The sequence below is a fragment of the Ambystoma mexicanum genome, chromosome 11, assembly GCF_040938575.1.
Source record: "Ambystoma mexicanum isolate Mex_15411 chromosome 11, UKY_AmexF1_1, whole genome shotgun sequence".
Classification (NCBI taxonomy): domain Eukaryota; kingdom Metazoa; phylum Chordata; class Amphibia; order Caudata; family Ambystomatidae; genus Ambystoma; species Ambystoma mexicanum.
The window spans coordinates 843,693,525-843,708,354 of record NC_090934.1 but is presented as its reverse complement, the minus strand read 5'-3'; the positions used below and the strand labels follow the sequence as shown (position 1 = coordinate 843,708,354).

The 14,830-nt window shown below is 45.6% G+C and overlaps 1 protein-coding gene across 4 annotated transcripts in view; it reads right to left on the bottom strand.

The window, feature by feature from the left end:
• Nucleotides 1–1,887: 1,887 nt before the first annotated feature.
• Nucleotides 1,888–14,830, bottom strand: part of LOC138503803 (3-galactosyl-N-acetylglucosaminide 4-alpha-L-fucosyltransferase FUT3-like) — a 133,554-nt gene continuing 120,611 nt past the window's right edge. For all 4 annotated transcript variants that reach the window (XM_069623805.1, XM_069623807.1, XM_069623806.1 and 1 more), the window contains exon 3: nucleotides 1,888–12,339. In XM_069623805.1, the coding sequence (XP_069479906.1) occupies nucleotides 11,276–12,331 (1,056 nt within the window). In that variant the 5' untranslated portion in view covers nucleotides 12,332–12,339 and the 3' untranslated portion in view covers nucleotides 1,888–11,275. The remainder of the gene's footprint in view (nucleotides 12,340–14,830) is intronic.

The following is a 14,830-nucleotide window of genomic DNA, read 5'->3' as shown; positions in this document are numbered from 1 at the left end:
ATAGGGGTGACACCAGGGCCCCAAGGCCGGGAGCCGCCAGTGAAAGAACCACAGGCACCCCTCAACAGAGGGAAGAAGGCAGCAACTCCGGCACGGGAAGTCAGTGAAGCCCCCCACAGCACGTATCTGGAGGCCGCGCTGCTCCAGCAGCGCAGCGCGTGCTGACGAGGGGGGAGGACCCAGCAACCCCCTCACGGGCGATGAAGACTTCACGAGAGGAGGCGAGGAGTCCCCGCGGCGGTTCCAGCAACTGGGGAGAAAGAGCGGGGCGGCCTCGCCGCAGGCCGGACGTCCCCCCAGGAACGCCGGGGCAGCGCGCCTCGGGCCACCCGGCACAGCAGAAACAGTAGCTCGGCCGGCGGGTCACGGTCCCAGGTCACCGTCGACCCCGCCGCCGAGAAGGGAGAGGCTGGCCAGCCCCCACTTATGCAAGCAGATGCGGGAAGAGGTGCGGCAAGACCCCGGGCGGGTTCATCCACTCTCCGCCGGGGCTGGGTGTAGGCGCGCAGGAGCGTCGCAGGCGGGGGGGTGGGCACAACAAAGTCCGGTGAAAGCTCCTCCCGGACCCACCACTCACTCCGGGGCTGGGACCACAGGATCACAGTGGAGTCCCCCACAGCACGCACCCGGAACCGTGCCGCTCCAGCAGCGCAGCGTGTGCTGATGGGGGGGGGAGACTTCCAAGGAGAGGGCGAGGAGATCTCGCGGCGGCTCCCGCAGCTGGGGAGGAAGAGCGGGGCGGCCTCGCCGCAGGCCGGACGCTCCTCCAGGAGCGCCGGGGTAGGGCGCCTCAGGCCACCCGGCACCAGCAGAAACAGTAGCTCGGCCGGCGGGTCGCGGTCCCAGGTCTCCGTCGACCCCGTCGCCGAGAAGGGTAAGGCAGGCCGGCCCCCACCTATGCAAGCAGATGCGGGAAGAAGTGCGGCAAGACACCGGGCGGGATCGTCCACTCCCCGCCGGGGCCGGGTTTAGACGCGCAGGAGCGCCGCAGGCTGGGGGATGGGCACCGCGAAGTCCGGGGAAAGCTCCTCCCGGCCCCGATTCAAGTCGGGACTGGGTCGACAGGATCCCTGAGGTAGCGGCTACAGAGCCGTGTGCCCCGTGAGCGGCTGCAAAGGGGCAAATGTGCCAAAAACAGGATCGTGAAGTCTGCCCGCCACGGAGCTCACGCTTTAGGCGGCCATCTTGCTCGGCGCACAACAGCGCCCCCGAGGTGCAGAGTCTTAATCCAATCTTGTGCTCTCAATTTTCATTTAACTGCACAAGGGTTGATGATCAAGGTCTCCAAGGACATATCTAAGGGTTACAAATGGGACAGACATTTGTCACGTGTCCCTTGAATAGCCAGTATTGATTTTTGGATTGTGGCAGTTTTCAGATTTTATAGGGGCGTGCAGCATCTGACATGGATGTTTTCCGTAAGAACGATAGAGCTTTCCATAGTAGGACTGAATGTAAAGACTGCAGCCCGATCTCAAATCTGATTGCAACAACTGGCAGGCTTCTCAGTAGTCGTAGATTTATTTCCAGAAGTGCCCCTCAAGGACTTTCCATAATTTCCAGAATAGAATTAGCCAGCTTCTCTTCCATTTTAGAGTGGATACCACGTTCTGTTTGTCGAATGTGATTATTGGCATCCTGGTGAATTTACTGTATTTGGCATGTAAAATTGCACCCTGTGTTGCTAGCATTTTAGTTTTTGATTGTAGGTCTAGCATCCAGTGTCGTTCACTGATACTTTTGTTAAATCGGATGCCAAGATATCAGATAGAATCTATTTGCTCCAAGTGTTCACATCCTACCTTCGATTTAAATAACATATGGTGTTTCCCACTAGTATGTCTAAAGCTAATGATTTTGGATTTCTTGATCTTTATCACTAAATCGTTGTTACACATCTATTCTTTTATTTTTATTTTATTTATTGCATTTGTTATATACACAAATACGGAGGTATTACGGCATAAATTACTTAGAAAAAAATATCTGGTTACAGGTTGTGTTACAAAACAAGATACATGTCAAAACAGGATACAATGGTGAAAAACATGCATAGTCTGGCGAGGGTCAATCTGGACATAGCCGTGGGGTTGTGGTGGCGCTAATACTAGTTGAATTTGTTGAATAGCCACGTTTTGATGAGTCTCTTAAAACGCAGATGATAGGGCTTGTTTCTAATGTGCAAGGGCAATGTATTCCAGATCTTGGGTGATGCTACTGGGAAGCTAGAGTGCCCAGCTTTGATACTCTTGAATCTAGGGACAAACAAATGTGTGCTAGATCTAGATAGAAGGGACCTAGTCGATTTCATTTGGGTGACACGGTTGTTCAGGTAGGATGGAGCATCCTTAGTCATGCATTTATGTGCAATGGTCAGTGTCTTGAATAGATTCCAGCTTGGATGGGGAGCCAGTGCATGTCTCTCCTAATGTGGGATATGTGGTAATTTCTTTTTAGTCTGAATGCTGCCCGTAGGGCTTTGTTTTGTAGTAATTGCAATTTGGTCAGGTTAGAACTTGTAGGTCCTAGTAGGAGAATGTTGCAATAGTCTAATTTAGAGAGTATGAGTGCACGAGCAAGGGTGAGGCAGTTCTGTGGTGTGAGAAATTGGTGGCTCAGGGAAATGAGTTTAGCAGTGCAGGCAGGGGAAGAAGATAGGGCGCTGATGCGTTTGGTCATAATGAGGTCCTGTTTAAGTATAGGGGTGGAGGTCCCATCAATGGTGATAGCCGAGGACTCAGCTTGAAGAGTTTTTAGACAGGCAGGAGAGCCTTCAATGAGGATATTTTTTTATCATTGAGACAGACTATCAGTGGCCATCCAGTTTTTTGTAATGGCATAGATTTTATTGATAAAAACGGAGTCTTGTTTATTGTTACCTGTGATAAGGGTAAGGATCTGAGTTAGCAAAGTTAGTTTAGATAACGCCCATGGCATTGAGTGCTGCAATTGAGAGCTTGGTATAAGCGTTGGACAAAGCCAGAGATAGACAGGAGGCTTGAGGGAACCCTAAGAGTTCTGTAATGGGCCCTGCAGCCGCATCCCCTATAAAAAATCTAGAGGGGCGTTCAGATAGAAATTATTTAACCCAAGAGGTGGCATCAGACGAGAAGTTGAAATTTTCTGCGAGGGCAAGGCATTACTTATCATGGTCAACGAGGTCGAATGCGGCCAACAGGTCAAGGAGGAGGAGAATACCCATATGGCCAGAGTCTCTAATAGTATCCATCTGGACTTTAAAGGACTAGTAGTGCTTTTTCAGTGCTATGTTTAGGCCAGAATCCTGATTGTACAGCTCCTAGGAGGAGGTTATTCTCTAAATAGTCTTGGATTTGAGTATAGGCTATTTTGTCCAATATTTTTTGAGGGAATGGGATAGTAGTAATGGGTTGGTAATTAGTTGGGGTGGATGGGTCCAGTGAAGGTTTCTGAAGGAGAGAGGTTACCCAGGCCTCTATGCTGCTGGAGGGGACAGAATTGGTGGCAAAGGAGGCATTAATAAAGTTTGTAATAATGGGTACTAGGCAGGGGCACATTTTTTGACTAGTCATGCTGGGAAGCTATCACCTTTACAATTAGAAGGTTTGAGTGTAGATACAGTGCCCAGGACCTGGTCTGGGGAAACTGTGTTAAATTTGAAATGGGTGTCTGATTTGTTGGCAAAGGTGTCAGTCATGATTGGGGGCATGCTTTTGCCAGCCAAAAGTTTCCTTTTCTTTAATATTTTCTCTTGCAGAGTAGTGATTTTAGAAGCTAGGGCATTTTGGATCATGGAGCACCAGACTTTGCCCGAATTAGTAGGGGTAGCAGCAGGGATGGAGGCTTCAAGTTCTCAGAGTCTAGAAAATAATGATTTGGTATTAGAAGAGGCATTGTTTATTCGAGTGTTAAGGGTTGGCTTTATGGGCTACCACAGCTGATTTATACATTTTGATAGCTGCCACTAGGGAGTTTGATGAGGCAGTGGTCGGATTCTTTCTGTGTATGTGTTTTAGCGCTCTTTTGCTATGGCAGAGGACTGTGAGATCTTCATTGAACCAAACGTTGGTCCGCTTTAAGTTGTGGGGTATTTTAGATATGAGCAGGGCTACAGAGTCGAGGTAGTTATGGTGGAAAGTGGAGGTACGTTCAGGGTTGGCATTAGAATTTGGGTAGGTCTCAAGTTTGGCAGCGAGAATTGGAACAAGATTTTTGGCTGTTCGTCTACGAGTGTTTCTAACTGAGACAGAGCAAGGTTTGGATTGTGGTATATCCTGGGCTTGGGTAGTTAGGATGTCAAAGCATATTAGGTGATGATCCGACCAAGTTATTTCAGAGATAGAATCTATTGTTAAGTTTACATTTAGGGTCAGAATCCATTCCAAGATTCTTCCTTTGGAGTGGGTGGGGGAGTTTACAATCTGAGTGAAGTGCATTTCTTGGATGGCTGCGGCAATCGCCATAACTTGGTGGTCCAGAATGTCATTATGACCAAGGATTATATCACAAAGAATCACAAATTTGGTGTTGGCCTTCAGGAGGGTGGTAATGAGTAAAGGGATGTCTAGGCCAGGGTGGGTGGTATTATTGGTGGGTCTATAAATGATGAGGAAGTTAATAGTGGTTTTGGGGTCAACGGCCAATTTTAGCAACAGGAATTTGAATTCTGCCAGTGGGTCTAGAGGGCAGGCTCTAAATTGTAGTGTAGATTTTGCTTTAAGAGCTACTCCACCTCCTGTAGAGTCTTGGCGGTCAGCCCTGAGGATGTTGAAGCCAGGTGGGATGGCTAGGATGAGTAGGGGGCCTAAAGCGTGGTGAAGCCACATTTCCGTGATGACTAGGAAATCTAGGTTTTGGTCAAGGAGTAAGTCATGTATATCGACAGCATGTGCACCTAATGAACAAGCATTTATGAGTACACATTTGAAGTAATGGTTAGAGTCTAGTGGAGGTGCAGGGAGCACTGTGATGATGGTGGAGGGGACATTGAGAGGATTCTCATTAGGTAGTGTCAGGTCTTGGTCAGGTTGTCTAGTAGGCCGGGCGGTACGGGGTGGTTGACCAGCGGTACTGTGGCGGGTGTAGTTCAAACAAGTTCATGAGGATAATCTTAAGTGTCTAGTGGTCCATAGGATGGGACAGGAGGTGGGTTGTGCAGTGGCTATGGTGCTAGAGCATGGACGTTTGCGACACGTCTTTCCTAGGCATGGGGCAGTGGTTCCTAATAGATTTATACATGTAGTGGCTGGAGTGTTACTAATAATGCTAGATATGGGTTTGGAGGCTATAGGGTCTCTGGGGTTGGAGGCTGTAGTTACAGTGATATGGGACCCGGTAGATGAAGGAGGGAAGGTGGGTGCATTGGGTAGGAATGGAATAGGGCCGGGGTGGAGATTGTGGTGGAGGCACCATAGTCTAGCCATGCCATTCCCATGCTGAGTAAAAGTGCTTGCAGTGCAAGGCAGTGTATTAATCATGTTAAGGTTAGCGTTGTGCTTAGAATTGGGAACCTGCGCAGTAAAGGTGTTGGCGGCGCAGAGAAACGGGCAGGGTGCCAAGTGTTTGGGCATTAGTTATGTTACGTTATGTTAAAGGTACTTAAATAGTGCACCATCACCAAGGAATTGGTCCCCAGGCGCTCTGGCGGATCTGTGAAAAGGAAGGATGGGTATGGGTAGTCTGGAGGAGTGGAGCAGGAGAGTGGGAGAAGTGATGTGCTGTTGGCAGCTTCAGCTTGGTATACACCAAGTGCTGGGCTTTGGTGCAAGTATCGGATGAGACCTTGAGTGCTGTAGGTGATGTTTATGTGTTGTTGATACGGTGCGGATTGCTGGGAGAGAGATGGTTGTGTGGTTTAAGTATGCAGAAGATTGAGGGTAGGGTTAGTAGGGTCTGTGTCTTAATTTAGTTACTTTCTGATTCTGTTAGAGTTGTATCCCTGTTGGTTTGGTTGAGGCCGGTTCCTCATGGGCCGACTAGCTTTGATGGTGCTGCGCTGACCCTGCTGTATCATAGTGAGCATTGTTTGGATTGATAGGTGCGTCTGCACCTTTCTTCGGGTGTGGGTCTGGGTTGGTAATATCTGTATTCTCTTGTTATCTGGTGTGACACTGGTCAGTTGAGGTTTTGATTGGTTCAGGGTCGGAGTGGTGTTGATGTGGCGTTCTAGTGCTTCCGTCTTGATGAGCCTGTGTATTCAGTCCTTCGTTTCCTCCTGTCATGAATGTCTTTCCATTGGTTCATTTGTTTCTTGTTAGTTGTAGTTTTTGTGTGATGGGGCATTGTGATTCCCGCTGTGTGGTAGGTGGACAGTGTGTAAGGATGAAACATTCCTTTTCTCACACACTGGATTGGGGCTCGTGGTGTAGTCCTTCCTTTCCCTTTCCGTCTGTTGTTCTTAGGTCTGTTGGGAATGGCTATAGTTTAAGGTCATGGTCCTCATGATGATTTGTCCTAGTGTTTCTGTCTTTGTCTTGCTAAGTATACAGTCTTTGGTTGTATTGCGGCTGTCTGCCGGTTAGTCGTTTAGTATGTTGTGGGATATTTTCCTGAGGGTGTTTCCCCATTGATTGCTTGGTGTGGATCTGGGTCGTTCTCTACGTTCAAAGATGTTTTGGTTGTGTGCGTCTATCAGGAAGTGACATTCTTGTAGGTGATTTAGTTTCCATTGAAGCCCAATTTGTGTCTGGTCAAGAAGGACCAGATAATCTGCGCAGATGATCCATGAGATATGCTGACCATTGATTTTAGGCGGAAAAGCTTACATACACAAACACCAGAACAACACCTGCTTAAGGAGCTAATGGTCCTCTACGTGCGCGTATGGGTGTATAGAGGGAAATGACGCTCAATAATATTGATCGAATGGGGGAATGTGGAGGGGTAGATTCCACAGTGCCCAAGGGGAGCACATGTGCAAGCTAAAGAAGTAGCACGTTAACGCTAAAGAGTAACTTGGAGGGTGACATCACAACACACAATACAGAGCAGAAATATGCATGTTTTGTTACGTGAGAACAGTTGTTCATTTTATTAGAGTAGGTGGAGCAGGACTGTTGCTTCTAGGTTGTATTAACAACATATATCTCTTATTGTTTTTGACACATCGAGGTAACCATATTGGTATGATTATATTGAAATAGCTAGAGGTTGCATCAGGAGTATAATAAGGTTAAGCGTTGGGTATATTAATGAACCACAGGTTGGCCATGTTTTAGCAGGCCCAGGATAGGCTTGATAGAAGCCATTATTATTAAGTGTTTGGAAGGCCACAGCACACAGGAAAATGGAATGTCTGCTCACATGAAGAAACAGTGGATCAGCTCATCAAGGTTGAGAGATAAAGAAGCCCACAGTAGCTGATCATTTGTTGCCTAGGGAAATGTTTCTCATGGGAAGAAAGCTCCAGTCAGACCCTAGCTGCACTCCCACACTAAGTTTCAAGTGCCTTGGCAGCGAATACAATCGTAAAAGAAGATTAGATAGGAGACAATCAAAGTTATGTAATTTAGCTGGGTGTTGTACAGTAGAACATCTTCCATATGGGTAGGCTCTTGACGTTTGGTGCCATAAAGGGTAGGGAAGAATGGAGAAGAATAGGCAAAATGGGAAGTCTGTTCTGTTAATGTTTACAAAACTGGAGCCTCCATTTTCTTTGTGCAAATACGATTGCAAGTGAGCTGGGTGATGTCGCATAGGTTTTTTGTTGCCAGAGGGGAAGTTGGCTGTTGTAACCCTACTTGATCTCCTGCTAATGGGCTCTGGTTTGAAAGCATGGATGAGCCAGGAGGAGGATGTCAGAGAGTGGGCTGGAGAATGACTTGTTTTCTGGGGTTTGGTTCAGTGGCAGGAGGGATGTTGAAATGTCAGCTGCTAAAAGTGCAATATGTGTTTGGCTGGCTGGTGTGTGTAGTATAAGGAGAACATATGGAGGGTGGGTGTTGTAATGAGATGGAGGTTAGGTACAGGAGTCTACTATGCTAACAATGTAACAATTGTCTGGGGCAATTTAAAACTGGCACAGGGCAATCTTCTTACGGCAATGTGAAAATGCCATGGGGCAATATAAACAGCTCTGGGCATTTTCTCTTTGAGGAATGAGAAGGTGCCATGGTGCAATCTATTGGCAGCAACGTGAAGGTGGCATGAAGCGAGTGAGCCATGTGGCAATATTCTTAGAAAAACTGTGAACATCGGATTGGAATGTCATTTAGGGCAATGACAAATGGATGGTTGTAGGCAAATTGTCTGGAGGCAATGTGAAATTTGGAAGAAATAAAATGGAGCATGGGGCAATCCTCTGGGGCAAGGTTGAAGGGTCATGGACCAATTTTCTGCAGACAACCCTGAAATGGGACACTGTGCAATATTCTGGAGGCAATGTGAAGGTGGCCTTTTGCCTTGTTCTCAGGGCAATGTGGAAACTAGCATGACCATTTAGTAAAGGAGGCAGCACCGTGGACGCGGTCATGAACAGTCTGTGTAAACCTGGCATTGTAATGAAATGTAAATTTGACCTATGATATGTCTAGAGGCAATTGGGAAATGGCATTGTGGTTTTCTGTGGGCAATGTTGAAAATAGCATTATGAGGAGCTTAACTGCAGCAACAACGGTATGGTATCATTCAAACGTCATTATCATTTTCTGAAGGTAATGTATAAACCAATGTGACATTGTGGCTAACTGTAGGGAAACTAGGAGGGTTTTGCTGATACTGGCATGATAGCATGTTATTATTTGGGTCATTTTGAAACTGGATTGACAATGTGAAAATGTGCATGGTGACGTTTAAATTAATAGGCTGGCACAGTCATCTTAACACTAGCATCCTATTATTATGTTATGTTATATTGAAGGTATTTGTACTGCGCACCGTCAACAATGGAAATGGTCCCCATGCGCTCTGGCAAATCTGTAAGCGAGAAGGTGGGATGTGTTAGTAAGGTGAAGAGGGTGCAGGATAGTGAGGAGTGGTGTTCTGTTGGCAGCTTCAACTTGGTATACACCGGGTGCTGAGCTTTGGTGCGAGTATCGGATTGGTATCAGTCCTTGTGTACTGTTGGTGCGGCTTATGTGTTGTTGCGGTGTGGTGAAGTGCGTGCAGTTTGCTGTGCGAGAGATGGTTGTGTGAGTTTATTGAGTGAGATAGGTATGCCAAAAGTTGGAGCTTTTTTGGTTAGTGGGTTATATGGCATTGAACATGTTCACTTTCACAGTTCTAAGTGTGGCACAATCCTGTCTAGGTGCGGTGCAGGCTAACGTTCACAATTCTGTCTAAGCGTGGCACATGCTAACATTCACAGTTCCATTTAAGTGTGGCACTTGCTAATCTTCATAATTTCATCTAAGTATGTCACATGCATTCACAATTGCATTTAATGTGGCACTTGCTAACCTTCACTATCCTATCTAGATGCGACTCAGGCTAATGTTTATAGTTCTAAGTGTGGGACATGCTATCGTTCCCAAGTGTTGCACTTGGTAATCTTCATTATTCCATATAAGTCTAGCATATGCCAACATTCACAGTTCCATCCGAGTGTGGCACCTGCTAATGTTCACAACCCTGTCCAGATAAGACACAGCCTGAAGTTCACAGTTATATCTAAGTGTGGCGCTTGTTAGCCTTCATAATTCCATCTAAGTGTGGCACATGCCAATATTGACAATCCTATCTAGATGCGACACAGGCTAATGTTCATGGTTATAACTGTGGCACTTGCGAACCTTCATAATTCCATCTAAGTGTGGCACATGCTAACAATCACAATCCTATCTGGATGCGACACAGGCTAATGTTCTCAATTCTATCTAAGTGTGGCACATGCTAACATTCACAATCCTATCTGGATGCGACGCAGGCTAATGTTCTCAATTCTATCTAAGTGTGGCACATGCTAACATTCACAATTATCAGCACCCTTCCATGTTTGAGCAACACCCATCAGAATATTTGAGAAGTAACCAGACGTATACTTTGTAAATAACGTACACCATTCTTTGAAACAGATGCTCTTCTTCCAGCTGATAACAGAGGGGCAGCCCATCCCTTATATAGCCATTTCTTGAAAACCTACGTTTCTTTAACACTTCTATTTTCTTATTTTTCCATATCCCTTTATATACTTCCAACATTTCGTTTGGACCCGTCTTATTGCTACACCTTTCCACTTCTTTATCTACCTCTGTATTCCTGGCACCGCTGATGTCCATCTCAATCTTTCTTCCATGATATAATATGATGTGATGTGAAAAGACATTTATAACGTGCCTATACACAAGTGTTTCAAGGCGCGACGAGGCAAGGGAGGGGAAACAAAGGGAGGACACAGACAACAATCTTATTAGGCCTAGTGTCATTGAGATCACGCAAGTGCAGGGGGGAGGGGAGGAAGGCCAGGTGCAGGGCATAGGATCAAAATGAATTAGTGCGGCCAGCAGATGGAAGTGCCAGATTAAGTCCAGACAACACGTGTCTGATAAGTGAAGGTAAAGGGACTGTAGCATTGCACATACAGACCCAAGTGCAAGGGTTGCCAGGAGGTAGTGCAGGTGTGTAACTGGGCGGGCAGGGACCTGGGCCCGAAGTTCAGAGTGTAGCCAGGTGACCAGTGCAGTAACCGACAGGAGATCAGGAGGGAAGAGGAAGCGAGAAGTCATAAGCAGAGAGGAAAGTCTTGAGATGCTTCCAGAACCAGAGATGGTTCTGCTCAAGTTTCAGAGAGGCAGGGAGGGTGCTCCAGAGGGAGGCACCAGCAGAGGAGAGGCAGAGATCTGCCCGGATATGTTGCATGGAGAAGAGCCTGACCCTTAAGGAGTTGGAGGTGGAGGAGCGAAGAGCTTGAGTAGGAAGCTATTTCTGAAGAGAGAGTTGGAGGTATTCCGGTGCCATGCCCCAGAAGACCTTGTGGACAATGCAAAGGGTCTTGAACTTGATCCTTGCAGCCACTGGGAGCCAATGGAGAGATTTCAGGGCTGGAGAGTTACAATCCCTGGGTTCAAGGCTAAGTACAAGTCTCACAGTCCTGTTCTGGATGATTCTGGAGAGGACGGAGAGTAGAGGCAGGCAGATTTATAAAGAGGCTGTTGCAGTAGTCCAGCCTAGAGAGAACCAGAGCTATGGAAATAGAGCTTCTGGGGGAAGGGGAGGAACCTGAACATTCATTCAGACCTTTGTTTTTGACTATTTCTCGTAATCAATAATGGTCTCTCTCCCTTTATTCAGTGTAGATTTACCATTGAGATTATACTAGAGCAGGTCACATTTTAAAGTGCTAGTCTCCCTTAGATTTCTATTACGTGAACCACTTGACTACACTAGGAACGGTCCTGTATGTTGGAGGTTTTCGCAGGTAATAGCATGCCTTGCAGTAGTGTGTGGCCCAATTTATCTGTGGCACAACCTCATAGTGAGACCGCCAGGTAAAATACTTCCGGTATCTCTCATCATCCTTATCAAGAGCCAGAAGGTACTCAGCCAGCTCCTTGGCACTGGGGAAGTCATCCACGTGGATAAAGGCTTCGCCTGGGAGGAAACGCTCATAGTTTTCTCGGGTAGGGCCGAGAACCACTGGCACTGCCCATGAGAGCAGAGCATTGTTCCAAAGCTTCTCTGTGATGTAGTCCTGGCTTTCAGAGTTCTCAAAGGCCAAGTAAAACTTGTACTTGGACAGAACTAATGCTTGCTCATCCCTTCCCAAGTGCATATTTCCCCATCCGAATACATCAATATGGAGATGTTTCTTCAGCTCCTCATAATAACGCACCCTCCTGATTTTTTTATTCCAATTACTGGTGGCCCAGGCAACCAGCCTGGACTTGGTTGGAATGCTGAAGTTCTGTGGCTTCTCAGTAAACAAAGTACACCCATAGGGGGTGAAAATGTCTGAGTCAGGTCTGTATGTCATGCTGAGGTTCATCAGTTTGTCCACCGTATGCAGATTGATAATTTTAGTTGGAGGCTCTAAGTTGAACCAGATCCAGCGTTGGTTAACTGGCCTTGGTTGTCGAGGCAAATCATATGGGGTGTACATGAGGTCTGAGTGGTGGAAGATGACAGCATCTGCATTTCTGTAAAACGTCCGGTCAGATGTGTAGATGCAGCCTGTGATCCCAAAAAGTTCTGCACATTGGTTTAGGTTGAACGAATCCCTAAAAGGCAGTGTCCAGAGGAGGATGACCACCTTCCGCATTTCCCGTGGCACATTTTTCTTCAGAATGCGGCACAAATCATCTTGCTTGTTGTACCACATCCGTTGTACGCAGAAGATCAAGGAGGAAATGATGAAAACTTGGAAAAGGAACATGTAACACAACTTCTTATAGGGGACACTTGTCACACAGACAACCATCTCAAGATCTGAGGAAGAGGGGAAAAAAAGGAAGCAATTAACAAAAGGTTTTAAAAAAGCCCTTCACGTGTTATTTCACTACATATCAGAATGACCACAAACAATAGGTGCTGAAAAGGCAATTTTTCCTACATTCACGATATTGTAATAGGTTCTCCATATCTGATTCTCTAAGAGTTCACCTTGCCCAAAACTAAGTTCTTTACATAGTCACTGTTTACACATTTCACTATGCCATTAGCTATCTGTATCTTTACTATTCAAATATCACTCCGTGCTTGAAGTTCTGCCTATCTACAGTACCTTATACACTCATGCTAATGTCCTAATTTCTCCAGATAAATAGTATTCAAATAAATAGAGCAATATGCATCAAGATCTTTACAGAGCCTTTCTACTACATTGCATGTTCTTTGAATCTCTGTAGTCATTCATTGGGCCTCATTAAAGGTACGGCAGTGCAGGAAAGAAAAGGTTCTAATACAGTGGTGTCTCTATTACTGCCGCATTACCACAACACCATACTGCAACTTTGTTGGTAAGGTGGAGGATTTTCCTCCAGCAAAATGCTGTAGGTAAAGCCTCCATCTTATTGCCAAAATTGGCAAAATTGTTGGAATTACCGCCAGTGGTAATTCTGCCAAAATCTCCATGAGTCCTATGAATTCCCACAAATTGGGACGTACACCATGTGCCACCACTTGTAATCCTGTGGTAAATCCACGGGACCAAATGGCAGTAACAGTAGTTCCGTTTGGTGGAATTTCATTGCGTTTTACCACCAAACTTCTAATGAGGCCTATTGTATTGTAGAATATTTGGCTTTCTAATAGACCTACATCAGTGTTGTAAATTCAATTTATAGCCAATATTTGCACATTGCACGGAGTAGCGGGCATTCTATATGCATACAGCGAATGTTCTGTGCAGCCCAGATATTCAAACTTGCTGTGAGAGGTACTATGCTGCAAGTTCTCCATTATTTACACATTGCATAGTGATGTAGGGTGTCTGCATCTTATTGACGCACAAATGAGTCATTTTGTTTGGGGGGGGCAATATTCACATTTTCGGCAGCAGGTGTTTTGCTTCTAAAAATATGATTCATAATGTGAGGCCCACCCCTGCTAAAAATGGATAAAACATATTTCCAACACAGTCAGGTCAACTTTTCATATGCTTGCAATAAATTCAATTTCTTTTTTCACAGAAGAAAAATTGTAATTTCACAAATAGTAAATTCTTTCTTACAATTAAAAATATATATAAACTTGTTTGGTGGGTTTCGTGCCATTAAAATGCTACCACAAAGTTTTTCATTGAACTGTTAAAATTCACAACATGCTGCTTTGTCTGGTGCTTTACAGAAAAAGGTACACACATCGAGTACATTCTCAGAACATAAAGTCACCTCTGAGGTCTATGTTTGTATACAGCATTTCTTGATATGACAGAATACCCCAGGGGTGTTTTTATTTATATGATTCGCAATCTTAGATCATTCTGTACTGTGCACAGACAATGCACTTTTCTGCAAGTTCGCTAGAACAGCAGAATTCACAAATTCTTCTGTGCTGTAAATAATCCCCTCATTTATTCTTCAGATTCGGCACATATCTTTAAGCACACTTTAACACGTTAGTGGCAAATTCCTCTATACTTTGGGTGGTCTATATGTTCAGCATTAACATAGTGCACCAATTTCTGAGCTTCCGATAACTGTAATTGCGATTTTCACAGTATGAAGGCCTGTTATCCCTATTGTGTACCCATACCTCTAAATGTACAAATTGTACAGTTTTGTGAGTTAATTGTAGTAAAATCATTCACAATTGCACTGTGCTGAATGTTATATTAGCACAAAATTCACAAAATAATTATTTACTTGGCATGACAAGGACACCAAGTGAGAACGAAATAACAATTGTGTGTATTAATTCTCAAAACAAAAGTAGCCTGTGCCAATCCCTTTGCACATGCAATTTTGTACACAAAGAGACAGCTTCTCAACATCAAGATGTACTTGCAGCATTGTGCATTTTTTGTGATGCATGAAATCTCAAAGGAAACACCCCAAAAAATACCTGAAATGCCAGTAGTGCACAAATGTTCCCATTTAATGGTGCTTCAAGTACAATTCACATGTCAAGGAAGATGAGGCCAAGGGTCCAGCACCTTCCTGCTTCGACACCCTCACCTCCGATCCGGATACGCCAAGACTTGTCGCCAGGCAGGGAACACACATTGCTCTACCCGACACCTGTACTTGAATTGGGAGGAGGAGACGCGCCAGCACCAACTCTCAATCAGCACACAGCCCAGACAGTCTCTGCATCACAGTTGCCCTAGAGCAGTGGTCTTCAAACTGTGGGGCTGCCCCCCCCCCCCCAGGGTGGCACGAAGGATGCCAAAGGAAGGCTGGTAAAAAGTGATTACAGTGACAGCTTATAACAGAAAATATAGCATATATGGCAAATGAGGGAGGGGTGGGGGCAGCAA